The sequence below is a fragment of the Scyliorhinus canicula genome, chromosome 10, assembly GCF_902713615.1.
Source record: "Scyliorhinus canicula chromosome 10, sScyCan1.1, whole genome shotgun sequence".
Taxonomy (NCBI): domain Eukaryota; kingdom Metazoa; phylum Chordata; class Chondrichthyes; order Carcharhiniformes; family Scyliorhinidae; genus Scyliorhinus; species Scyliorhinus canicula.
The window spans coordinates 109,471,129-109,497,966 of NC_052155.1; the positions used below are offsets into that span (position 1 = coordinate 109,471,129).

Here is a 26,838-nt window from a genome sequence, read left to right on the forward strand (position 1 = left end):
ATACTTGGGTCGTAGTCATGATGGAAAAGGAAGCATTTGTCATAAATAAATGACAAAACCTCTTGTTCTGCAGTATGTTTGTTTTTTGATCTTGTTGTTTGAGAAAATGTTTAGAGGTCAGTAAATAATCAGTGACACAGGACCCTGTTGAATGTAAGCTGGAGAAAATTAAGTGATGTTTGCTTGTTTAAAGAAGAATAAGTTCTTAATAAATGCTGTTCCTCTTTGTGTTAGCCAAATTGCTTAATCACTTCTATTATGTGATAATACACATTTACTGACTGGCCTCTCGTGAAAGACTGGATAGAATATGACTTTTATCTCTCTGGTCTTTTAATCTTAGCACCCAAATAAAACCGATGCAAGAAGCTAACCCCATCTATTGGTAAAAAAGTCTTATTGAATTTGAATGAGAATTACGGACAAGTGGACATATTTAGGAGTTTTGAAGGCATTCAGTTGTAATGTCACCTAGCAATGACATGTATGTGGTTATTTCACCAGACTGAGGAAACCTAAGTAATTTGTTGAATGATTGTTATCATATTCTTATTTGATAGGTATTTCATGTTGACATGCATTAAAATATTGTCAGATTGTCTAGTCAGTACCCTTTGAAGGAAATTCATCATTTAGCACTCAATTTTCACATTGCTGTTATTTCATAGATAAATTGGACACAGTGGAATACGTCCATCATTGCATCACCACCATGGCAGCTCCCTCTGGACATAGTTTGGGTCAGCAAAATGGGCCTGGCCTGCACTTCCTCCTGAAGGGAAAGGATGTGGAAACTCAAGATGCATATCAAAAACTTCTGAATAAGCTACAGACAGTTGTAAAGGAACTGGAAATCTATATTTCTCAGATAGATGAGTGAGTACAGTAGCAATTTTTATTCAATACTGACCAAGATGCAGGACTAACAAGTGTACGTTATGGGCTGTAATTCTCCGACCGTTCACTGGCGGCGGGATTCTCTAATCCCGACAGCAGCACATTCCCGTCCGTTAGTATCCCGGCTGCATGGGGTGGCTTCAATGGGGAATTTCATTGACAGCGGCGCGAGCTGAGAATCCCGCCTCCAGTGCCCGGCACGCCACCCCCCACTGCCGAGAAATACGCAGTTGGGAGGCCGAAGAATCCCGCCCTATGGTTAAGTAAATTTCCTCTGGCTACTGTAAACATAATACTTAACTTATCAACACTTCTTACAGTGAATCTACCTGGTGTTGCTCAGAATGCATGACCAATATTGTCCTTCCTCCCATTTCTATTCAACAATAGATGTCTCATACACCAATTAAAAAGGCCTGATAGACGGTCACCCCTGGTATCCATTCTTGCCTCTGTGAACATAGAGCACAGAATATCTGTGACTTATGCAAAGCTCATAATGGCCTGCCAGCTTTATCAATGGTGGGAAGCCAACTCTGTTTTAAAGTAAGCATTGAGCGTTCTGATGTTAAACCATTTCTATTTCACAGGTAAAAATCAACAGCCAGGCAACACTTTGAAGAATACTAAATAGCAGCTTCAAATATGCCAGTGTTTGAATGGAATTAAACCCAGAATCTTTGGGGATGAAAGCAAAATATTAATCAAAACCTGAAGTCATCAAAATGGGCCACTGGGGATTCATTCAAAAGTAATTATATGTTGCTCAACTTGAATGAATTTCTAATTCACAGTGCTGTTCCTCTTTGAAAATCAAGAATGCAGGTGTAGGGAGTAAAAGTATTACCAAATGTTGACCATCATTCCTGCTGTTAACATAGCTGCTTTGTTCTATGTGGCATAAAATTAGTTTGTTGAAAATTTTAGTTGTCTGGTAGGCTAGCAAATTCATTATGATGCTTTTGTGGGGACTGAAACTTCCCCTTACCATGTAGTGAGAACTTTGAGATCCCTGCAATTTATTGAAGATATAGGGAATAATGAACTCAAAGAAGCAAGGACATTGATTTTGCTGGAACACAAATGGCTTTGTAAAACAGCTAATGGCATTGTTTGGGTAATGATCAAGTGGACGGTCAACTGCCAGTAAGCTGCTGGCTGCACTTAAAGCTGAAACAATATTCATAAAAGTGGTTTCAGGCACAAAGGTGCCATTGATCATCGATCTGTGAAGAGCTGCTAAACGCATAATAATTAATGTTGGAGCATATTATGAGATAGCTGTACTGAAGTGGTTGTGTGAGTAATATCTGTCTTGACTAGAAAAGAGTGCTCACCTGGAATATTTCCTTGTTAAATATGCCCTTTTGGAGAGACTTTTCCAATTCACAATTAGAAATATTCATTGGTGCAGCTAACTAATCAACCTATCAGTGGAAATTATATTCATAACTTTGAGTGGCCTAATGATTTCATAGATTTTAGCTGAAATGTATGATCTATGGAAAAATCATGTTGTTAGTATTGACTGGAATAGAGTAGTAAAAAAGAAAATTGATATTAAATGAAATTACCTTCAAAAATAATTATGTATTTAGTTGTAATTAGAGATGCATTTGGGTAAGGTTACTGGACTAGTAATGCAGAAGCAAAATATAGTGCGGATGTCATGAATCTAAATTCAAATAGTAAATGCTCACTAGGTCTGTCAGTACCTTATATTACAAATCCAGAGGCCTAGATTAATGATTTGAAAATATAAGTTTGAATTCCTGAGAATTTAAATTCAGTGTCAATTAAATAAATCTGGAATTAAAAGGTGGTGATCATAAAATGGTGATCATAAAATTAACAAGCTGTTGTAAAATCTCCTCTGGATCACTAATGCCCTTTGGGAATAAAATCTGCTGAATCCAGCTCATCTGTTCATATTTGACTCCAGATCTACACAATATGATTGACTCTTAACTATCCTTTGAAATAGCCTAGCAAGTCACTCAGTCTGTGGGAGTACCACCACCTACAGGTTCTCGTCCAAGTCACAGGCCATCATGACAAGGAAATATATTACTTCATTGTCACTGGGTCAAAATCCTGAACTCCTTTCCTAATGGCACTGTGGTATATATTCACCAAATGTATTGCGGCAGTTCATGAAGACTGCCTACTATCACCTTCCCAAGAATAATATGGGACAAGCATTAAATGTTTTTAAAATTTAAAAAAAATTCTTTTTCACATTTTCTCCCAAATTTACACCTACAATAAACAATAATCAGTAACGAATGTAAGGTCAATCCACATATCAATAACAACGATCCCATCCTGCAATCAAACCCACAAACTTAGCCTGCATGTTAACATAAACAAATGACAAAGAGGAATCAGGAATCACCCATAGTCACCATTAACACATACACTCCCCCCAACCCCCCTAGCTCCCAACCCCCCTAATGTTCGATGTGATCCAATTCTCGAAAGTGCACAATGAATAACGCCCATGAATTGTAGAATCCCTCCATCCTTCCTCTCGGTTCAAATTTGACCTTGTCAAGCATCAAGAATTCCAGCAGGTCCCCCCGCCACGCCAGGGCACAGGGAGGAGAGGTTGATCTCCACCCTAACAGGATCCGCCTTCGGGCGACCAATGAGGCAAAGGCTACAACACCTGCCTCTGCGCCCGTTTCCAACCCCGGCTGGTCCGACACCCCGAATATGGCCTCCCGAGGGCCCGGGTCCAGTTTCATGTGCACCACTTTAGAGATTACCCTAAACACCTCTTTCCAGTAACCCTCCAGCTTTGGACAGGACCAAAACATATGAACGTGGTTTGCGGGGACCTCCCCCGCAACGTTCACACACATCTTCTGCCCCCTCAAAGAGCCGGCTCATCCTCACCCTTGTACGGTGCATTCTATATACCACCTTCAGCTATATCAACCCCAACCTCGCACACGAGGTGGAGGCGTTCACCCTCCGGAGCACCTCACACCAGAACCCCTCCTCCATACTCTCTCCCAATACTTCCTCCTACTTTGACTTGATCCCTTCTAGCGGCGCCTTCTCCTCCTCCAAAATAGCCCCATAAACCGCAGATACTACCCCCTTCTCCAGTCCCCCCGGCTCTACTGGGAAGCTCTGTATCTCCTTTCTGGCAAATTCTCGAACCTCCATGTATCTAAATATTTCCCCCTGCTCCAACCCATACTTCGCTCCCAGCTCCTTCAGTCCCGCAAAATGACCCCCAAGAAATAAATCTTTGTGTCCTAATTTCTTTCTCCTTCCATCTTGGAAAATTTCCATCCCACTTCCCCGGCTCAAATCTATGGTTCCCCCAAATCGGCATTTCCCTTGGCCCTGCCCCCTCCTTGAGTATCTCCCCGGGAGTGGCGCTGTCACTAGCGCCTTCAATCCCGACCCCCTACCCAAACTCTCCTCCATTCTGACCCACTGGGAATCAACCCCTCTGACCCAGCTCCGTACCTTCTCCACATTCGCCACCCAGTAATAATACATCAGGTTCAGAAGATCCAAACCCTCTGCCTGCCTTCCTCTCTGCAGTAGCACCTTTTTAATTCTGGCCACCTTCCCTCCCCATATGAACGAGGTAATCGTCCCTTCAATCTCTCTATAAAAAAATGCCTTTGGCAGGAAAATCAGCAGGCATTTAAAAATGAACAGGAATCGCGGCAGCACATTCATTTTAACCGCCTGTACCCGACCCGCCAGTGACAGAGGGAGCGCCAATGACAGAGGGAGAGGGACAAGCATTAAATGTTGACCTTGAACAACATTACGTATTTAATAGAATTTCATGCCCTAGGAATGGTTTAAAAAATATGGAGGTCACTGCATCATGCAGTTTTCTGACTGCACCTAACCAACTGTTTTGGTGCAATTACAATGAGGCATCCACCTAACTGTGTGGTAAATTGCCAAGGTGTCTTCTGTCCACAAAAAGCAAGGCATATCCAATCTAATGAACTACCATCCCCTTGGTCTATTTTTAAAATATTTGTTCATGGGACATAGGTATCGCTGGTAATGTCCATATTTATTGTCTATTCCAGTTTCCCTTGAGGATGTTGCAGGTTAACCTTGCAGTCGGTGTGGTGTAGGAACATCTGTTTGGCTATTGAATAGGGTGTTTCAGGATTTTGATCCAGTGATGAAGAAAGAGCAGCAATATGTTTCCAAGCCAGAATGGTGCTTGATCTTCAAGCGGTGATTTAAATAGTCATGGAGAAGTCCGGAACGGGGGGGTCAAAAACAAGGTTTCTTTCCTCGAATGTATTTACAAGCAACAGTCCCAGTGGAACTATTCTGCAGCTGGGCTCCTACCTGCGACGGGTTTATGATACTGAATTAACTCGTCCACTGATGGGCCTCTGCACCTCAGAGGAGGAGCTCGTACTCCATGAGGCTCATGGGGAGATAAACCAGGCATCCTCTTAGGGGATTATAACATCAAACCCTCTCTCCCTGAAAAGTCCATACGTCCCTTGAAGAAGGGAACCTGTTTGGCTACGGCTGCACCCCCAGTGGCTACGGGGTTGTGTCGGGGGGGGGGGGGGGGGGGGGGGGGGGTTAGTGGGTGTATAGCATGTGGAAGAACATCGTTTCCAGAATTATCATCTGGGAGGTACCGCTAGAAATTGATCCCTGGCAAGGTCGCCACCGGAATCCTTGGTTGCCTGGGTTTCCATCTGAGAGTCGGAATCCACACCTCTCGCATCTCTGTGTCGAGGCCCACAGGGGGTGAGGCCCCCAGGCCTCCATGTGCTGGAAGACGGTTCTTCTGATGGGGCTTGACCTCCTGTTCCTGAGATGATCAGTTCTGCACCGTTCGCTTGCGCGTCTTCACCTGGTACGGAACTGGTCCGGTATGTCGTACCACTGTCCCTGGAGCCCAACCGGCATTATCTTGAGGTTTTGGATGTACACAGCATCCTCTGGTTTGAAACTCCTAGTCAGTGTCTGGTACTTTGGCTTTGTCTCTGTGGGTCCTCAGCACGTTGTACTTTTCCGCCAATATTGGGGAACGTGAGGTTATGGCGGATCCTCAGATTCCGGCGCACCATCTGTTCTGCCTGTGCTGCAGCTATCACGGCATGTGGTGCGATCCAGAACTAAACAAAAACAGTGCCAATTGCATCTCACAGAACCCCATGCTCTATTTCTTCATCCATCTCTTGAACGGCTGCATCACTTGCTCGGCCAGCACGTTCAAGGAATGGTGATACATGGTCATGTGGATATGCCGCACCACGTTTGCTTTCATAAAGAGTTTGTGTCTGATGAATGCAGTGCCTTTGGCTGTGACTAGCCCCTTTGGGATGCCGTGGATGCTAAAAGAAAGATGTAGCTTCTCAACCATGGCCTTCGATGTGTGGCCGACATCTGATAGACTTCCAGCCACTTGGAGAGGGTGACTACTACGAGTAGAAACATTGACCCTTGGAAAGATCTGACAAAGTCGGCATGCAGGTGCACCAAGGTCGGCATGGCCATTCAGCATTGATGTAGCTAGGCATCTTTTGGGAGCTTCCGTTGCTCCTGCCATGTGGTGCATTGTTAGGCAAGTTGCATCCACATTTTCAAACTGCAAACCTCGATGATGCTCGAAGGTATATTCGTAGGCTTCCAGCAACAGGGCCCATTGCAGAATCTGGGCGGATGCTGTTGGCGGGATGACCTTGTCTTCTTTAAAAAGCCTGAACAATTCACAATGGCGAATCGATGTCCATACATGTATCATTGAAATTTCTTCACCGCAAAGATGACAGCCAAACCTTTCTTTTCAATGTTGGCAGAATTGCGCTCTGCAGTGGTCAAAGTCCTTGATGTGTATGCTACCGGCATTTCCCTACCGCCAGCCATGCAGTGGGACGGCACTGCTCCAATTCCATAAGACGAGGTGTCGCATTCCACCAAAAGGGGTTTGGAGGGGTCGTAATGTGCCGATAACCCTGAGGACGTTAGCTGCTGCTTCAACCTGACAAAGGCCTTGTCTTGAGGCGTTCTCCACACTAATTCCTGGTGCTTCTTCAGCAATTTGTGCAGTGGGGCAAGGATGGTCGGTAGGCCAGAAATAAATTTCCTGTAGTAGTTTATGGGACCTAAGAACGATCAATTAATACACGCACTTTCTCCTCAACCGGGTGTAGTCCATCCCGATCCATGTGATAGCCCAAGTATGTAACCTCCTTGTAGAAATTGCTGTTTCGCCTCTTGAGGAAGACACCTGTCTCAAGAAATCCGGCAGAGGATTCCTCCAGGTTGTTCAAGTGCTCCCTTTTCGTGGCTCCGGTGACCAGGACGTTGTCCAGGTAGACCACCATCTGTGCTAGCCCTCTCAGGATGTTCTCCATAATGTGCTGAAAAATTGCACAAGCCAACGTCAACCTTGTGTATCCATAGAGACCCCTGTGGGTATTAATGGTTACATAAACCCTGTAATCAACATCCAGCACCAGTTGGCGATAGGCGTGGCTCATGTTGAGCTTGGAAAAGGAATGACCGGCAGCTAGTTTTACGTGCAGGTCTTCTATCCACGGCATTAGGACCCTCTCCAGATGGAAGGCCTTGTTTACGGTCAATTTCCACACAAGTGTACGGTTTTGTCAGGTGTTAGTGTTGGGGACCACCGCCGCTGCCCAATCAGCACATCGCACGGGTCGGACGATACCGAGGCCTTCCAATTGTTTGAGTTCATTCTCAACTTTTGCCAGAAGATCATCGGGGACCAGAGAGGCCCGGAAGTACTTTGGCTGAGCCTCGGGGTCATCATATATCTTGGCCATTGCCCCCTTAATCTCATTCAAGCTCCCCTGGAAGACTTCTGGGTACTTCTCCAAGACTTCATAAAGTCCTCCGCTGTCCATCTGATCTGTTGCCAGTCTAGCAGGAGGTGTTCTAGCCAGTCTTGGCCAAGCAGACTCGGTCCAGGCCTCCGCATTATTATTCATGGCAGTCTAACAGCCTGCTGCCCATAAGTAACTGGGGCCATCGCTATGGCGTTCCGCCGTATAGGTCACTAGCCTTGCATCGGTGTCCTGCAAACCCAACTGCTAAACTCCAGTCCTGGTTCTCTCAAAGGTCTGCCTCCCTATTACTGAAACTGTGACCCCCGTGTCCAATTCCATCTCTAACAGGTGGTTGTTCACCTGGCCAGTAATCCTGATGGGGGCAACTGGTGGCATGACAATGCAGTAGGATGCAAATGCATACACTCCTCTTCATCAGGTTGTTCTAAGTGGAGGGTCCTAGCCCTAGCCTGGCATCTCCTTCGGGCTGTGCAGCTGACCAGTGGTTTACTATCACTATGGTTTTGCTGGCCACAAGTGGTGCACCGCATTGGATCATCCTCCATCAACTCTGGGGAGGTAGGTGTCCCAACTGGCTGTAGTTGGCCTTGGCCCATGCGCCTGGTCTCGATGGTGTTCAGGCCAGGTTGGGGCACCACTGGTCTCTGTCCTAGGGGGTGCTATTCGCTTGAACAGAGGGGTTTCCTATGCTGTTTGCCACCATCCCTGACATCCCCTGGAGTTCCTGGACTCCCTTTTCTCTGATCTCCCGTGCGAGGGAGATCTCCCCGGCCTTTTTTAGGGCCAGCAATGGCTTGGCCAGTAATTTCCACTGGTCGCCATTATATTTACACTGCATACAAGGCGATCATGTAGGGATCATCTCGGGTAGGGATAGTCCATATTCGCAAAACTCCGCCAGTTTGCGCAATCACTGGGAGAAACATTGTAACTCCTCTGGGATCCTCTCGACCACATTAAATCGGCACCTCTGTATGATAACTGACAGCTTAGGGTCGTAGTGGTTTGCTACATGTGCCATTAACTCTTTGAACGTCTTAGAGTCTGGGGCCCTGGGGTATGTTAGACTCTTTTGGATGCTGAAAGTGGGGGCCCCACAGATGGTCAAAAAATCACCATCAGGCAATCATCCCCAACGATAGCGTTTGCTTTTTTAAAAAGCGCTTGCGCTCCACGGAGTCCAGTCCTCTGCACCTGCATCAAATGCGTCAAGTTGGCCAAAGAGTGGCATTTCCAAAATGGTGCAAACCTATTCCTTCGTGAAGAGAGGTGGTCATGTTCTAAACGGTTAGCAGCACCGACTTTAGTTCCGCTTTATCCTTGTCGCCAATTTAGTAATCATGGAGGTGTCCGGAAAGGAGAGTCAAAAACAAGGTTTATTTTTGAGAAGAACGTCCCAGTCCCAGTCGGTACTACTCTGGGCTCCTACCTGGGCTGGCTTTTATGGTACTGAATTAACTAGCCTGCTGATGGGCCTCCACCCGTCAGTGGGGGAGCTTGTACTCCACGAGGCTCACAAGGAGATTAACCGGGTCGTCCCCCTGGATCTTGTTGGGGTTCTAACAATGGTGTTCCTTTGTGTCAGCTGCTCTTGTTATCTCAGTGGTTGAACTTGCAGCATTGGAAGATATTGTTGAAAAGCCTTGCAAGTAGCTGCAGTGAAATTTGTAGATGGCACACATATTGTGTGCTGGTGAGTTGGAGTGAATATTTGATGTGGTGGATGAGTTGCTGTTCAAATGGCTGCTTAGTTCTGTATCGGCTGTAACTTCTTTATTGTTGTAACTTGGAACTGAACTCATCCAGGGAAGTGGAGAGTATTCCTGCCTTGTTGGTGGTGGAAAGGCTTTGGCAAGTCAGGTGGTGGTTGTGGTATTTGGAGGTCAATCATCTCAGTCCAAGGATATTCCTGCAGAAGTTCCTCAGGGCAGTGTCTGGGATCAATCAATTTCAGCTGCTTTATCAATGATTTTCCCTCTACCCATAAGGTCAGAAGTGAGGCTGGCTCGTTGATGATTACACTGTGCTCAATTCCATTTGTGTCTGCTCATATACTATTCTGCGCCCACATGCAACAAAATCTGGACCCTCTTTGTCGTGAAAAATATTGTGCACATAATATTCTAACGCCAAGTGACAAAACTGAGGCAAAGTTCATTACAGGTAGCATAAAGTAAAAGAAACAAAGAGAGTTTACACTTAATCAAGACCTCAGAACGTACCAAAGTGCTTTACAGCATTTTGTCGCAATGTGGGAAACATGGCAGCCAGTTTTCAGACAGCAAGCTCCCACAAACAGTGGTGCAACCAGATAATCTGTTTTTGTGAAATTGCTTGTCAGATAAAAATTGGCCAGGACACGGAAGGGAACACATGTTTATTAATGAAATGGTCTTATGGTACTTCTTATTTCCAGGTGGGGTAATAGTTTAATGTCTCATCCAAAAGATGACACATTTGGCAGTGCAGCACTTGCGCAGTACTACGCAAAAGCGATAGCCTCGATTATTGCTTAAGTCTCTGTGGAGAAAAGACAGCACAGATTTTATAGGTCTGATGGTCTCTCTCTTTGCTTTAACATTCCGTGTCCCTGCTGCAGTTAGCAGGGTCAGTAGGAGATTCATTTATTTCAGTAATGTCTATCAGTATCTATGTCTCAGGTGCCTTTCTGCCAGAAGAGGTAAGAAACGTAGAAAATTCTGAAGGGGCTTAACAGGATAGGCATTGAGATGTTGTTTGCCCTGGTTAGAGAATCTAGAACACGGGCGTATCCTCAGGATAAAGGGTTCAATATTTGGGACTGAGATAAGGAGATGCACCCCACAATTAGCCCCCACCTGAAACCTGGATTACTAGTCCAGTGACAATACCACTAAGCCTCCCCGGCAGTGAGGAGACATGTACTATCATAAGCATTTCAGAGAAGGTTCACTCGGCTGATTCCTGGGATGGAGGTTATCTTAGGAGGAAAGATTGACCAGGTTGGGCCTAAACTCATTGATTGGATGTAAGGTTGCGAGCGGATGTAACAGGGTAGATGCTGAGAGGATGTTTGCCCTCATGGGGGATTCTGGAATAAGGGCTACGGTTTAAAAATAAGGGGTCTCCTATTTAAGATGGAGATTAGGAGGAATTTCTTTCCTCAGAGAGCCATGAATCTTTGGAGTTCTCTATCCCAGAGCAATATGTGCAGGCGGAGTTGGACAGTTTCTTGATTTGCAAGGGAATCTAGGGTTATGGGGGGATGGCAGGAAAGTGGAGTTGATTTTATAATCTGATCATCCGTGATTTTATTGAATGGTAAAGCAAGTTCGAGGGGCTGAATGGCTTCCTGCACTTATGTCTTATGTCTGAGTTCTCATGGAATCAAGGTGAGCAGGTAGGAAAGTGGAGTCTAGGCAGAAGATTCAACCATTAACTTATTGGATGGTGGCGCAGGCCGAAGGGGCCATATAGAACATAGAACATACACTGCAGAAGGAGGCCATTCGGCTCATCGAAGCTGTACCGACCCACTTAAGCCCTCACTTCCACCCTATCCCTGGAACCCAATAACCCCTCCTAACCTTTTTAGTCACTAGGGGCAATTTATCATGGCCAATCCACCTAACTTGCACGTCTTTGGACTGTGGGAGGAAACCGGAGCACCCGGAGGAAACCCACACAGACACGGGGAAAACGTGCACACTCCACACAGACAGTGACCTAGCGGGCAAATCGAACCTGGGACACTGGCGCTGTAAAGCCACAGTGTTATCCATTTGTGTTACCGTGCTGCCCAGTCTACTCTTGTTGCTATTTATTTTGTTCTTATTGGTTGCAGGGGGCAGGGAAGGGGTACAAAGTTGACCACCCATAAAGATAATTCATGCACATTGACATCTAAGGGCATAGGAAATAGGAGCACAGGATTAATCAAGCTTACTCAGCTGATCAATAATGTTATGTATTGACATCTACCTCACCTCTATTTTCCCACACTGTCCTCATATGTCTTGTTTCCCTTAATGCCCAAATCCAATCAATCTCAGCCTGGAATGTACTCAGTGACTAAGCATTCACAGCCCCCTGGGGTACAGAATTCCAAAGTTTCACAACCACTCCCCCTGCCCCGCTGAAGGAGATTGAAAAAAATATTTAAATATTTCTGATCCTGCGGTATCTGAGTAATAACTCAGATGGGCCCTATGTTCTTTGATCGGTTGACTGCCATGGATGCACTCATTGAACATATTAGCCCGCTGATGCTTCACCGAGCTGAAAGCAAAGAGACCTCCAGCTGATGAGGGCCTATTCTCAGCCACACCCCATTTTATTTTGGCATTATTGCTACCATCAAGCCCTACTAGAAACTGCTGGCACAGTGTCATGTCCTGGCCTAATTTATGACCCTTTTGTTGCCCCAAATTGCGGGGTAGGGTGCCGCTAAGAGGATGTGAATTTTCAACCTTTCACTGTTTTGGCAATTTAAATGCAATAATGGGTGCGATTTAACCAAAAGGTTTTTAACTGTGGTAGCGAGCAGTTACTGCCGCAAGCTTCTCGAGGCGAGGCCGTCACCGCCATAAAATGCTGATTGGTCCACTTAACGAGGTCCCATGGGCTTCTCAACGCAAATCATAGTCCCCTGCCAGCTGATTCGCTGGGACCGCACTAGCCAGCCCCTGCTAACAGGGGAGGGAAGCACTTAAACTGATCGTGCACAGCCAATCCCACACAGCTTGCAGCCATGCCGCCGAGACAACCAGTTCCGCTATTTGGGGATGCCGACCTGGGCAGACTACTCGAAGCGGTCGAGGCCAGACGGAATGGCCTGTTCCACCGAAGGTCTAGGCGGTTCAGCCACAGGGCAGCAAGTGCTGCCGAGGAAGAAGTGGCAGTGGCAGTCTGCTCGGGAAGCATGACCAGGAAGACCGGCAGCCAGTACCGCAAGAAGGCCAATGAACTCCACCGGGCCAATCGGGTGAGTTTTTACAGGACCCTAACCCCCGAGAGAATGCACCTGGCACTGCCCCCCCATGCAGCACCATTCCGTGTGCCGGCCTACCCATGTCCAGCAGTGTAGCTCATAACTAATGACGCCTCATCCCCCCCCCACCCCCCCCCCCATAGGGCCCATCCTCCCTCACGATGGACCATGTGTGTGGTTCACGGTGTTCCCGCAGGGAAAGTTGGCCCACAAACGATGGGAGAGTGCCCAAACAGACGGCCTGTGCCGGACATCAGAGTCCTCGAGGTCGCAGGGTTGGCTGATGACCACTATAGAGGTAGGCGCTGAGATGAGATTACACATGCCCCCACCCAGGTGACCTGTCAAACTTGAGTTGTTAATGCCATACAGATTGACCCATCTCTCCCACCTACAACATGTTAGTCCCGGCCCATTCGGGGGTGGAACCCCCGCCCTGCCTCCCAAGAGAACACCCCAGAGGAGACCTCCGAGAATGCCACTGTTATCGCAGCACAGCTGTCATCCCCACCCTCCGCCAGCGCAGAGACACACACCTACCGGTGGGCAACAGTAGTGGACAAGCTTCTGGGGCACATTTTGGTGAGCACCACACAGCTGCTGATGCACATCAGGAGGAGGCAGGAATACCCAGGCGAGACAGCAGTCGGAGGTCTGCTGGGTCCCAACTGAGGAAACTGGGGGGGAAAGGAGGGTAGGGTGTAAGGGGGAAGGTTAGAGGTAAGGGGGGGGGAGGGTCTGGGAGGTGTGGGGAGAGTGGGGTGGCACCATCAGGAGAGTGGGGCTTCTGTAAATCATTAAACTTTGTTGACCTCGACCACCATTACACCTCTGGAACTTGCTTCAGCTATGCAGGCCGAGCGCCAATCCCATACCCCATCTCCCCAGACATGGAGGCCCTGGACTCCTCTCCCACGTGCAAGTGATAGGTGTGAGCGAGCACTCGGCAGAGAGGCAGGAGTCAGATTATGGCATTGAATGAGGAACACCAGTGCTCAGCTCTCTGCAGGTTATCGTCACCCCCTTTTCCTCGACCGCGACCTGCTGATACTGCCAATACAGTCCCATCACCCTGGAATGATGTTACACGGACCCTGGGAGGATAGGAAATGGGGGGTGTTGGGAAGGCAGAGGGTGGGGGTGTGGCGGTTGGGAGAGGGGGAATGACAGACAAGGCCATGTTCTATGTGGACCAGGCGAGGATGAGGGCCACCCTGGCCCTCTGGTCATGCCGGACCTTTGCCGCTACTGCCTGTACTCAATTCTCTCGCTGGCTGTGCGGGTCCTCCTGGAAAGCCTGCACGCACATGTATGATTGTCGCACAGTCGCACAGAAGCTGGATGTTCAAGGAGTGGAACTCATTCCTGTTGACATAGGGCACTCTCAGACAGCCCAGTACGTGCAAGGCGACATGTCTGCCATTTATTACCCCTGGACCTGGGGCATCCTGTCTATGTCCCATAGCAAGTTCGTTTAGCCGCCTTTTTCCTGGCTCTCGCAGCACCAAGCTACCTAACGTGACTCGGGTTAGATAAGAGGTTCAGCGGGGAACATGCGACCGAGGCCTCACTTAGTCCCGTTTCCTTCACTGAGGAATCCCACTCGATGAAACTCCTCAGTGCAGGCAGAGATCAGGATGCCATTTAAAAATGGCATCACGATTTCTCGAACCCCTGACCCGACCCCCGAACCTCCCCCAAGCCCCAACTCACTGTCAGGGGGACCCTGGGCCCTCAGTTCACCCCTCCCTTCCCCCACACCCTCGCAGAGCTTCACCCTGCCCGATCACCACCATACACAAAATGCCAGCCTGGCACCCTGGCAGTGCCCCTGCCAGACTGGCATCCTGGTTGCAGTGTCAGGGTGCCCAGGTGGCACCCTGCCCAAAGGACATGCACCTGGGGCCTCCAATCCCCTGGGAGACACTCACGAGTGCCGTTGCACCTGGTCCCCATTTGTGGAGACCAGTACTGAACGGCACTCACCCGAGGTCTCCAAGGTGAAGGACAAAGATCCAAATGCATTGGTTACCTCAGGGAACTAGCCGTCTCACTCTATATGCAGATTTGTCAAAAGGTGAACTTGCCCACAATGGGCAGCTTCACATTGCGATGTCTCGCGAGATTGCGTTAGAGCTCACGAGGCGTGGTGAACCGGCTAGATCCTGGCAGCGGGATCTCCTGTCATTTACTGGCCACATTGCGCTATGGCACGCTGCTTTCCGGGTGCGGCGTGGCTGGTAGATTGCACGCAATATTTTTTCCAAAAAAGTTCTCAAAGATTTCAGTGTACCCTGTCAGAATAGACACTGATCTTATAAATAATACTAGATATGTGAATAAATCTGCAATCCTATACTCTCAATCATGAGCTGTAGTCATGGGGAGAATTGGGGCTACAATTTGCAGTTTTATTGCTGAGCTATTCTCCTTTCAAACTCCTTTTCCCCGAGCATTTTGCACATTCTCTGTGCTGTGACTGTGGGATTGATGAATCTACTCTTGTATTCAAACCACTGCAAACCAGTTAGGAGGAATTTATATGTCTTCTTATGCTACGTGCACATTTAGTTAAATGTGCAGTTTGATATATTATGCGCTATCATATGATATCTATCTATCGTATGAAAGAAAATTATAATGCCTTTTCCCACATTGCATTACAATCTCCCAACCAGCCAAAATGTTTTTAAAATCATTTTTATATCGCTGCCCTTTTTGAACAGGTAGCAGGCTATCTCTCAATTTGAGACTTTATAAGAGAGTTAGAGCTGCATAACCATTCCAAGATATGAAATTTGAAATATTGTACACGTGAGGTTTATATGGCAATTATGCTGACAGTAATTATTCCAAATAGCAATTTGGCAGTGTGGACATTCTTGTGAGGGAGATCCTAAAGATCCATAAATATTCAGGGCCAGGAATTTAACACGCTGATGTTGTATTTTAAACGTTTGAGGACATGCAGAGTTGTTGGCGAAGTCGGTGGGGGAAGGGGAGGAATTGGATCCAGCTCATTGGTCCTTGAGCCCTAAACCAAAGGTGAATGAGCCGCCAAGAGCAGTGACTGTTTGCTTCAACAGGTACCATGTGAAGGAGAAGGTCCTGAGTTGGGCAAAGCAGAAGTGGGAGGAGCAGTGGGCTGGAGCTGGTGTACGTATTTACCAGGTCTTAACTGTGGAGCTGGCGAAGAAGCACTGTATAATAGTGGTGTGCGATTCTGCGTAGTGTACCAAGCAAAGTTGAGGGTGACCCACAACTTCAGAGACTTTTATATTGAGACAGTGTGGTAGTGTGACTAGGGAGATTGCGGTACCTTAGAACCATGCTGCCATTGGTGCAGAAGACTCGCTGCCCATTGGCTCAGGCAAGTCATGTGCCTCTCTGCCAATTGGCTGAGGCTAGTCATGTGACTACCCACCGATTGGCTGAGAGGTTGGTAGCTCCGCCTACGAGGTGGGGTATAAGAACCCATACCGGCTGGCAGTCGGCCTTTCTCTGTCTACTGCCGGGCACACATCTAGTGTATTAAAGCCTGTTGTTTGGAACTACTTCACAACTCGAGTCCAATTGATGGCATTTGTGAAGGCAGAAGGATTGGGTCAGAAGTGAGGAATGGGACTGAGGACTGGACTTGGACAGACGGGAGGGGAGTTGGAAGAGTGGATAGAATGTATATAGCTCTAATTTTTTACTTCAAGCTGTGATTTGGGTTAAATGGGGCAGAGTTGCTATTTTGGATAAGGTAAGTGTTTTTTTTCTGTTCTGTCTTTTTCTTTTTTGTTGCGATGGTTTTACTGGGGTTTGTTTGTTTGAACTGGATTTGTCGGTTAGAAGGGGATATGTATTTTCTTGTTGCTTTCCTTGGACCGGGTGAGGGGTAGGGGCAGGGGCCTGGGTAGAGGCCCCTACACTAGCAAGTGTAAATCGACTAGTGATTGGACGTGTGGTGGGGGAAGGGGCTGCGGATGGCGGAGACTGGGTGAGCAGGTTTTTACAGGCCTAGGAGATGTGAAAAGTGGGGTGAGTGGATCGATATTGGGTGAGGGGTTTTTGAGAGGTAGTGAATGGGGGAATGGTTCAATGGTATGGGGTGGGCCAGGCCTAGTGGGCAGGGCCTGGAGTTACAATGATGGTGGTAGGAGGGGTCGGGAGGGAGGGGGGGGGGGGGGGAGAGACCCCCACTGGCTGGGCTTATGGAGGAAATAGGAGGAGTGGATCCGTGGAGGTTCTTGCTTCCGAGGGACCGGGAGTACTCATTTTTCTTAACCGTCCAAAAGGTGTATTCGAGTATAGACTCCGCATTCCACTAGATCTTTATCTTTCTTGCGTATGAGCGATATAATGGCTTGTGCCAGCATTGGAGGCAGAGTGCCCCTTGCTAGTGAGTCTGCAAACATTTCCCGCAAGTGCGGGGCCAGTACTGCCACAAATCTTTTGTAGAAGTCTGCCGTGTACCTATCTGGTCCCGGCGCCTTCCCCGCCTGCATGGAACTGATGCTGTCTGTGATTTCTCCAAGTTATAGTGGTGCTTCAAGCCCCCTCCTCCAGTCTTTCCACATGAGTGGCATGTCCAGTCCATCGAGGAACTTATTTATCCCCGAGTCCCCGTCGGGGGGTTTGGAGGCATACAGCCCCTGGTAGAAGGCCTGAAATGCTTTTTTGATCTTCTTTGGTTCAGCTACCAGTCCTCCTTTGCTACCCTTCACCTGTGCTATCTACCTTGTGGCTGCTTGCTCTCTTAGCTGGTGAGCCAGTAGGCGGCTGGCTTTTTCTCCGTGTTTCTAAAAGTCCCCCGTGTCGGGCAGAGTTGATGCACAGCTTTCCTGTTGGATAGAAGATCAAAGTCCATTTGTAACTTTTCCCTCTCCACCAGAAGTTCTACGGTCGGGGCTTCAGAATTTCGTCTGTCTACCGCCGGTATGGATTTAATCAGTTGTTGCTTAGCCACCCTGTCTTCCCTGTCCCTGCATGCCTTACAGGTGATAATTTTGCCTCTGATCACAACCTTCAGTGCTTTCAGAACGTGGAGGGTGAGATCTCCCCGTTCTAATTGTCAGTGCTGCATTTGTCTATGGCCTGTGATATTTTCTGGCAGAAGACCTTGTCAGCCACCAGGAGGGCCATGTCCAACCTTCATGGAGGGTGTTGGGCATGGCCCATCTCCAACCTCACATCCATGTAGTATGGAGTGTGGTCGGACATTACTTTCGTGGAGTATTCCACTCTTACTTTCCCTGGAAGCACCAATTTCCCTACCACAAAGAAGTCAACATGGGCGTAGATCCTGTGTACTTTTGAAAAAAATGAGAACGCCTCACCCGGGTGCATGAAGAATCATGGGTCCACTGCCACCATCTGCTCCATAAATGACCCTAGTTTTCTAGCCATGCCTGCTGTTTTTCCCATTTTGGGGTTTGACCTGTCTGTCAGTGGGTCCTGTACACATGTAAAGTCTTCCACTCCCCCACGCCCACAAAGTCTGTGGCTGTTTATGTTGGGGACTTCCACCATGGTGAAGTTTTAAAATTCAGTGTCGTCCCAGTTGGGCGCATACACATTCACCAGGACCACCGGTTCCCTGTTCAGGACACCGCTGACCATGACGTATTGTCGCACTGGGTCCCTAACACCATCCTCGGCGCAGTAAATGTAGTCCTCTTATGAAGAAGTATGGCTGCCCCCCCCTTACCTCTCATCTCATAACATGAATGGTACGTCTGTCCCGCCCATCCCTTTCTTACCCACAGTCGATCCTTCTCCCTCAGGTGCGTGTCTTGGAAGAAGACTATGTCGGCTTTCAGGTGGACAAAGATTCTGGATCTTTTCACTGGGACTGACATTCCAGGTGACTATTCTGACGACAGTTTTTTGTCGTCGTCTCCCCCCTCCTTCCTGTTGGATTAACCATACTTACCTTGAGGATGTGCCCCTGCACTCTGGGGCTTCTCTTTGTTAGGGAGCCATCCAAAATGGCAATAGTTACCGTTCTCACCATCAGGCTGGGCCCCTGAGCTCCAGGGTTTCACTTTGTCCAGGGGCCAACAACATGGCCACCAACTATGTGTACACCATGTGGGTGAACCTCTGCACTCCGGGATCTCCCTTTGTTGAGGGACCCTCCAAAGTGGCTGTTTTGTGGTGCAACCTCGTTCCTTTTTGCCACGTGTGGCCTGTTGAAGCCCCCCTACCCTATCCCTTTGTTCCCCCTGTGGTTTTGCTTCTCCCGCTTTCTGCTGACCCTACCCTACACTTGTCTCCTCCCTCTATTTCCCCCCTATCTCTTATCTGCACCCCATGTCTCCCCGCTTGGTGGTATACAGCCCCCCCTCCTCGCCAGGCGCACTCTTCCTGGTGGGAGATGCGCCATGCCCCCCCCGCTCGTACCTGCTTTCATTAGCTTTCCTGCCAGGGTGTGACTCCCCTACTGGGGCCTGCTCGACCCCCTCCGATACCTGTTTGCTTTTGGTTTCCCCTCTATGTCCTCCCCATCCTCTCCTGCGCTGCGCTGCTCTCACCCCCTCCTTTCTGTGAACTATTTCCCTGATTCAGAACGAGGCAGCAAAGCCCCATGCAAATTATCCTTTAACTTTCTTTGTCTCATCAGTGTCCGCCTCATCGCTGACTTCCTTGTGGCTTGTCTAGTCCGCTCTTTTGGACGAAGTCATCTGCATCTGCAGGGGCAGTAAAATAATGTTTCCTCCCCTGATATGTTACCCAAAGTCTGACTCGGTATAGCATCCCAAACTTAATATTGATCTTCTACAGGTCCAACTTTGCCCTATTAAATTCTGCCCGGCGCTTTGCCAGGTCTGCCCCAATGTCCTGGCACACCCTGAGCCTGTATCTCTACCAGCTGTAGACCTTTGTTTGCCTGGCCCAGGATAGGATTCTTTCCCAGTCCTGGTACCAGTGTAGTTTGGTGATGATCGCTCTCAGTTGTTGCCCCGCCCTGGGTTTCGGCCGGAGTGACCTATGGGCCTGTCGATCTCCGGTGAGTTTGGGAAGCTGTCCCTCCGCACCAGGTTTCTCAGCATCTTGACCACGTAGTCTGTTGGGTCCCTGCCCTCAGTTCCTAATGGCACACCCACTATTCTAATGTTCTGACGTCTCGACCGATTCTCCTGGTCCTCCACCATATTCTTCAGGTTCCCCTGAATCGCCACCAACTTCTTTATTTCGGACTCCAGGGTGATGATCTGGTCATTGCTCTGGGTGTATGGTGGGACTGCTCAAGGTGGTTGACTCAGGTGTTGAACTGGGCTGCTCACCATGGTTGCCGCATTACTCTGGCAGAACAGCATTGTGTGCTGCGAGTCTCAGTTACGCCTGTACTCTAAAATAGAGACCAGTATGGCGACCGGGGGGAGGTGGGAGGAAGATGACAGACATGAGGGTGAAGGGGGATTTGATAGGGTTCGGGGTGGGGGAACAATGGCAGGCAGAGGAAAGATTGAGGGTAGAGAAGCTGGAACCTGAAATGGAACAACAAAACTCATACATAGATTGGGGTAGATGGGGTTCGATTTGCATCGGGGGGTGGGGGGGGGATGCACTCAGACAGTTTGAAAAGGAATGGGATGTTAGTGTGGCACAAGAGGTAAATATTGCACAGAGATTCTGTGAGGGTGAAAGAGAAATGGTCTTACGGTCATTTATTGAGGAACCAGAGAGCTCAGTAAAATACAGTGCTTGACTCTGGCCTGATGCCAAGAGGTCGGGTTGAGAGATTAAAGGCAGTCCTCGAGCTTTGTGGACCTCGTAGTTAGAATGAGAGATTAAAGGCTGTCCTGGAGCCCTCTGGGCCATGCTATAGTGCTATACTCAGCACGCACATTGTGTTTCTGCTCCAAGGAGGGGCAAGGCCCAATGGTTATCAAGCGCAGCTTGGTGTGCGGGGCATATTAATAGTCTCACAGTCAGTGGTAATGGGGGTTTCTGGTTCCGTACAGGGCTTCAGTTGAGATGGTCATGGTCAGGGGAGGCATCTGCATCCTGTAAATGGTGAAAACATAATAAAAGTGGGGGTGCTCAATTCTCTGGGTGGAGGGGCGGGTGGGGGTGTTACCTCTGCATGTGACCATGCACACAGCCTCAAGATGGGGAGGAATGAAATCCACATAAGGCATGGGAACATCAACAGTGATGGGTTCATGCACCGGATGAAAAGATGCAATTGCATTCACATAAAGATCTCTTCTTTTGGTTCTTGTAGGAGAAGAGAGCACAGAATACCAGGGAGACAGCCAAAGAGGCCTTTTGCAGGTCACAGAGCTCACAGTTGCAGTAGAGGCAGCACAGGCAATATGCAAAGTTTTGGTATTCCATGCTATCTGAGATGGGCAGAAGGGAAGCTCCTAACTACCTCGACAGAAGTAAATAAAAGCTCCTCACATGTCATGTGGCACTTAGTCATGTTGACTTGATTTCAACAATGAGTAAAATAGGATTACTTGCAATATTCTTCCTTTCCCAGAAATAAGTTATGACTTTATTCTCCCACAAAGTCCTCATTTGATCAGCAGGAGTTGGTGGACACGGTGGCAAATAAGTCCTCAGAGGAACTGAGCACATCTGAGGGTGCACTGTCGCAGACAAGACTAATACAGACCATGCATCAGCTCAGATACTTGCACTCTGGTGGGACCTGTAAGGCGAATAGTTGAATTTTCACTTGGTGACATACGGTTCACAAGTAACAAGAACAAATGGTGGAGACTGGAACAGTAGTAGCAAGTCCATATCGGAAGATGCAGCTCTCTCCAAGCTGGGCTCATCTGGTTACATGCTGTATCCCGGGGATGTCAATGAAGAGGCAAATTGTAGAGGACAACATACGATGTACTGATAGGCCCTGAAAGTGGACATGTCATGATTGAGGGGAAGGTTGGAGGAGAAGGGGTAGTCCACCAGAGGCATGAGAGTAGTGATGTTGCACCTTTCTAGCATAATAGCCTATTCTATGGATAGACTGGCCAACACCATGGACTGCTGTAAAAGTCATTATGGCACAGAAAGAGACTATTCATCCCATCAAGTCCATGATAGCTCTCTGTGCAGGCAATCAATTAGGCCTGTTCACAAGCTCTATCCTCAGAGACTTAGAAGCATATTTTGCTCAAGTGCCCACCCAACTTCCTTTTCCGGGACTCAACATTTGAGCTTGGCAGCTTTAGATTGTGACCTTTCTCCTCCATTTTAACTCCCTTTTTAAAATATCCCACATATGTATTGTCTCAGTGCAAACCACCCCGCTCCCACACTAGGCCATCTGTCTTTTGTTCTTAAAGTTGCTACATTTTGTTGCAATCTTTCACAGCTGCACTTTCTCCCTTTAATCCTGACGAAGAGCTATTAGGACTCAAAACATTAACTCTGCTTTATCTCTTTACAGATGTTGCCAGGTCGCTGAGTGTTTCCAAAATCCTCAATTCTCATTTCAGATTCCAGCATCCACAGTATTTTGCTTATTTTGGATGTAAATGTGTCTCCACCTCAGCGAGAATGGCAGCATCACAATGATCCGTGCCAAAGTGCTCCACACCCTATTGGTAGCAGTGAGGTGGGGCTCAGCCTTGAGAGGGATGATGGTAATAGGAATCATGGAAGTGAGGACTTCACTCATGGCACTTCCACTTCTCACCCACAGCCCACATCTCACCAATACCCAACATGCTGCCTTATGTCCCAGTGGCTGGGTCTGTCCCTGCCTGGATGCATTTGGTCTAGTCTTTAGTGGGGCCCGCATCGGTTACAAAACCTAGAAGATGTCAGTCACAAGCATCTTAAGACGCAGAACAGGGATTTGCGTACCCTGCCCCCTCCTCTTTTGAAGCCACATGGGTTCCACCACACAGCAATAGCTGAAAAAGGAATGGTAATGCTTTCACTTACAATAGGGTATGCACAACAGGTGTCTGGGAAATGTTATTTGGATGAGTTTTCTGTTCCTTTTTTTTATCAGCACTTTCCTATTCTGCCCATTCTTTGGTGATGGGTGGTAAGTGGCCTTCCACCTTATTTAATGATGAATGTGAAGGCATGAATGTGTGGGAACCAATGGGGATATTTTCAAAGCGGTAGCTTGTTGATTGCCCATATGCTTTGTGTCAGTGGCATTGTGGTAAGGAGGGAAATAATAGCTGTTACATTTTCTGATGCTGTGGGTGCACTGCTCAGGCTAAGTGAACTTTGCATAAATAAGGACATTCCTGACACTTGGGTTGCGCAATATGAACAGCTGAAGGTGCACTGCCCTCATTGCCCTTTTTGTTTCTGCTCATCGTCCTCTCTAAATCATCCCTTGAGGATCTGAGCGCCTTGCCTTCTCCATACTGTAGATCCAAACCATATTGCTGTACAATATTGTGAAGAGAACACCAAAGCAAAACCATTCTGGAGACCCTGGCTGGTATGCACTAAATTTCACTTCCTCTCTGCTGCATCATCTCTGCTGTGCAGCTACTGGTGTGTGACCAGCAGACTGCAGGTGATCTTGCTGGTACTGTTATTGTTCATCTTGGTCTACATCGGAGGTACAATTTAAGACAGTATATTGTTATGGGCCAGGCTTTAGAGAACCCCAAAGTGTATCATGGAATTCACCTGACCCACAACGTTTAATAGATTGTGGTATGGGGAGCACACGGCCCACTCTACAGGTGTGGGACAGCAGAAATGGAAAAGTATTTTTTAAAGCAAAACAATGTTTATTCTATGAACTCAAGTTCACCTTTTAAAAACATAGAGTGAACATCTTAGCAACCATTAATTCAAATACAGCCCCCAAAGAATACAACACTAAGTAATCCTTAAGCTGTCCTTTTAACATCCATAAGACTTTTAAAAAACCATTATAGAGAAGCACATCAGGTTAAAAGTCACGACACTACTGGGAGCAGTTATTCATTTTAAGTCACCAAAGGATTGATTTACAGTTTTTAGATTATAGACATAGACTCTAATACACCTTCTGGCTGTGACTGCAGCTATCCAGCTCTGAAAATGAAACTAAAACACACCCTGCAGCAAACAGCCTAAATCAAAAGTAAAAATATGTCAGACAGCCCAGCTCCGCCCACAGTCTGACATCACTGATAAACACTCATTTCTTAAAGGTACATTTCTTAAACACCCATTTCTTAAAGGTACTCTCACATGACACCTCCCCCCAAGAAAAAAAATAAACCATCAACTTCAAGATGGTTTTATTTTTCAACTTTTCACTATCCTTTAAGAAATGCACACAATACTTTTTTGTTTCAAAAAACAACACACGCAAACACATATAATAATATAGTCCATTTTGTTTTGTTCTTCCTCCAACTGAAACTCCTTCTCGATTGACAGTCTCTTTGAACAAGAAGGTCTCTGCACGATCCATCCATTTCTCTACGCTTCAGCATTTCTCTTCAAAGTCAGATACATTTGTTCAATCTGATCACAGAGCCCCTTGTAATTCTCCAACAAAGGAGCATTGGTTATCACAGCTTTCAGGCAGTCAAATGCCTGTTGAAAGTCCTGTGTCCACTGGAATTTGTTATGCTTCTTGAGCAAGTCTGTCATTGGAGCAATCACGCCACAAAACATTTGCACAAATGTTCGATCAAATCCACTCATGCCAAGTAATCGCATCATTTCCCTTTGTCTTGAGGGTATTGAAAACTCCTCAATACCTGTTGGTTTCACATCCCATGTGACCATTCGACCCTGTCCGATTGTATGGCCAAGGAAAGAATTTTCTAAATTCACTTTTGGCTAGGTTTATCACCAAATACCGCCTCCTGAAGTCAATCGAATAGCTCCATCCGATGTTTTTAAATGTTCTTTCCATGTCTGGTTGAAAATTACCAGATCGTCGATGTACACTGCGCAATTGGGTAATCCTGAAATGACTTTGTTAGTTAACCGTTGAAAAGTGGATGGGGCAATTTTCATGCCAAATGGCATAACTTTGAATTGGTATATACCATCTGGAGTCACAAAAACTGAAATCTCCTTCGCCGTATCGGATAAATGTACCTGCCAGTAACCCTTAAGTAAATCCAGTTTGGAAATAAAAGCTGATTGTCCCACTTTCTCAATGCAATCCTCCAAACGTGGGATAGGATAAGAGTCTGTTCTTGTAACTGCATTAACCTTTCTATAGTCCACACACAACCATTGGGTACTGTCTGGTTTCGGTACCATCACTATGGGTGAGCACCATTGGCTGCAACCCACTTCAATTATGCCATTTTTAAGCATACTCTCAATCTCTTTGTTAACCTGTGCCAATTTTAAAGGGTTAAGTCTATATGGATGTTGTTTGATTGGAACAGCATTTCCCACATCTACATCATGTATAACCATTTTAGTACTTACCAATTTATCTCTACAATCTTGCCCACGTGATATCAATAACTCTTTCAGGTCAGTCCATTTTTCCTCTGGAAGGTAATTCAACATTTGATCCCAATTTTTAAGAACATCCTCATTCTCCAATTTAATTTGAGGTATGTCAAATTCACAGTCATCTAGATTTGGTTCGTCACTTTGAGTTAGAATCATTAAAATCTCCTTTTTCTCTCCTTCCCTTTCAAAGTACCTTTTAAGCATAGTCACATAACACATTCGGTGAGTCTTTCTTCTATCTGGCGTTTTTACCACATAATTCACCTTACTTAATTTCCTTTCAATTTGATAATGTCCACAAAACCTTGCTTTTAAAGGCAATCACCTATCACTGGTAACAATACTAAAACTTTATCTCCACTGGCAAAACTACGATCTTTGGATTTCTTGTCTGCTACCTGTTTCATCACATGTTGTGCACCTTTTAAATGTTGTCTAGTCACTTCACCTGCTCTATTTAATTGTTCTCTAAAATTTGACACGTAATCCAATAATGTAATTTCTGATTTCTCACTCACCAATTTTTCCTTAATCAATTTAAGTGATCCTCTTATCTCATGACCAAAAATTAGTTCAAAAGGACTGAATTTGGTTGACTCATTAGGTGCATTCGTAATTGCAAACAGTACGAATGGAATTCCTTTATCCCAATCGCCTGGATAATCTTGACAATAAGCCCTCAATGTTGTCTTTAATATCTGATGCCACCTTTCTAATGCTCCCTGTGATTCTGGATGGTACGCAGTTGATTTAAATTGTTTTATTCCTAAGCTATCCATAACTTCTTTGAATAACCCTGAGATAAAATTTGATCCTTGATCCGATTGTATTTCTGTGGGTAGTCCATATCTAGTAAAGAATTTAAGTAACTCCTCCACAATCTTTTTAGCTGTAATATTACGTACTGGAATGGCCTCTGGAAACCTAGTAGACACATCAATTATAGTCAAAAGATATTGATTCTCACTTTTTGTTTTCGGAAGCGGTCCGACGCAATCAATTAAGACCCTTGTAAAAGGTTCTTCAAATGCTGGAATGGGTATTAAGGGCACTGGTTTTATCACTGCTTGAGGTTTCCCTATCACTTAACATGTGTGACATGATTGCCAAAATTTAACTACATTTATGTAGTCCAGGCAAATAAAAATGTTTCTGGATTTTAGCTTGAGTTTTCCTTATTCCCAAATGACCTCCCACTGGTACCTCATGCGCAACTCACAACACCTCCTTTCTATACCATACTGGCAATACTACTTGATGAACTTCTGCCCACTTTTCATCCGCCTGCAAATGTAAAGGTCTCCGTTTTCTCATCCAGACATCACTTTTACGGTAATAACACTCTGGTAGACACTCAGATTCCTTTTCCCTGTATGCTTTCTAATGCATCCATTTTATTTCTATATCTTTTTGCTGTAACTCCGTCAATTTTCCTGAACTAAAAATATCCGCCTCATCCTCCACCTGTTCTTGTTCTTTTTCAACCATCTGATCAAAAATCATTTCTGATAATTGCACTTCAACTTCCTCTTCACTCTTTGATTTCTCCTCTTGTCTTAACCTGTGACTTTGCGACCTTGTTACTACACAATCCGGAAAAATCCCAGGATATTTGTCCTTCAACACTTGAGTTGTCTGATTTTCCACTGGCTTATCAACCACAGCAGGCATCACTCCCACCTGCGATCCAGCTATATCATTACCCAAGATAAACTGTATTCCTGGACAAGATAGTTTCTATATTACTCC

The 26,838-nt window shown here is 46.6% G+C and overlaps 1 protein-coding gene across 1 annotated transcript in view; it reads left to right on the plus strand.

The window, feature by feature from the left end:
- The window catches only part of prex2 (phosphatidylinositol-3,4,5-trisphosphate-dependent Rac exchange factor 2), a 624,716-nt gene that overhangs the window by 329,814 nt on the left and 268,064 nt on the right, over window positions 1-26,838 (plus strand). The window contains exon 18 of the mRNA XM_038808469.1: window positions 669-876. Within this exon, the coding sequence (XP_038664397.1) occupies window positions 669-876 (208 nt within the window). The remainder of the gene's footprint in view (window positions 1-668; window positions 877-26,838) is intronic.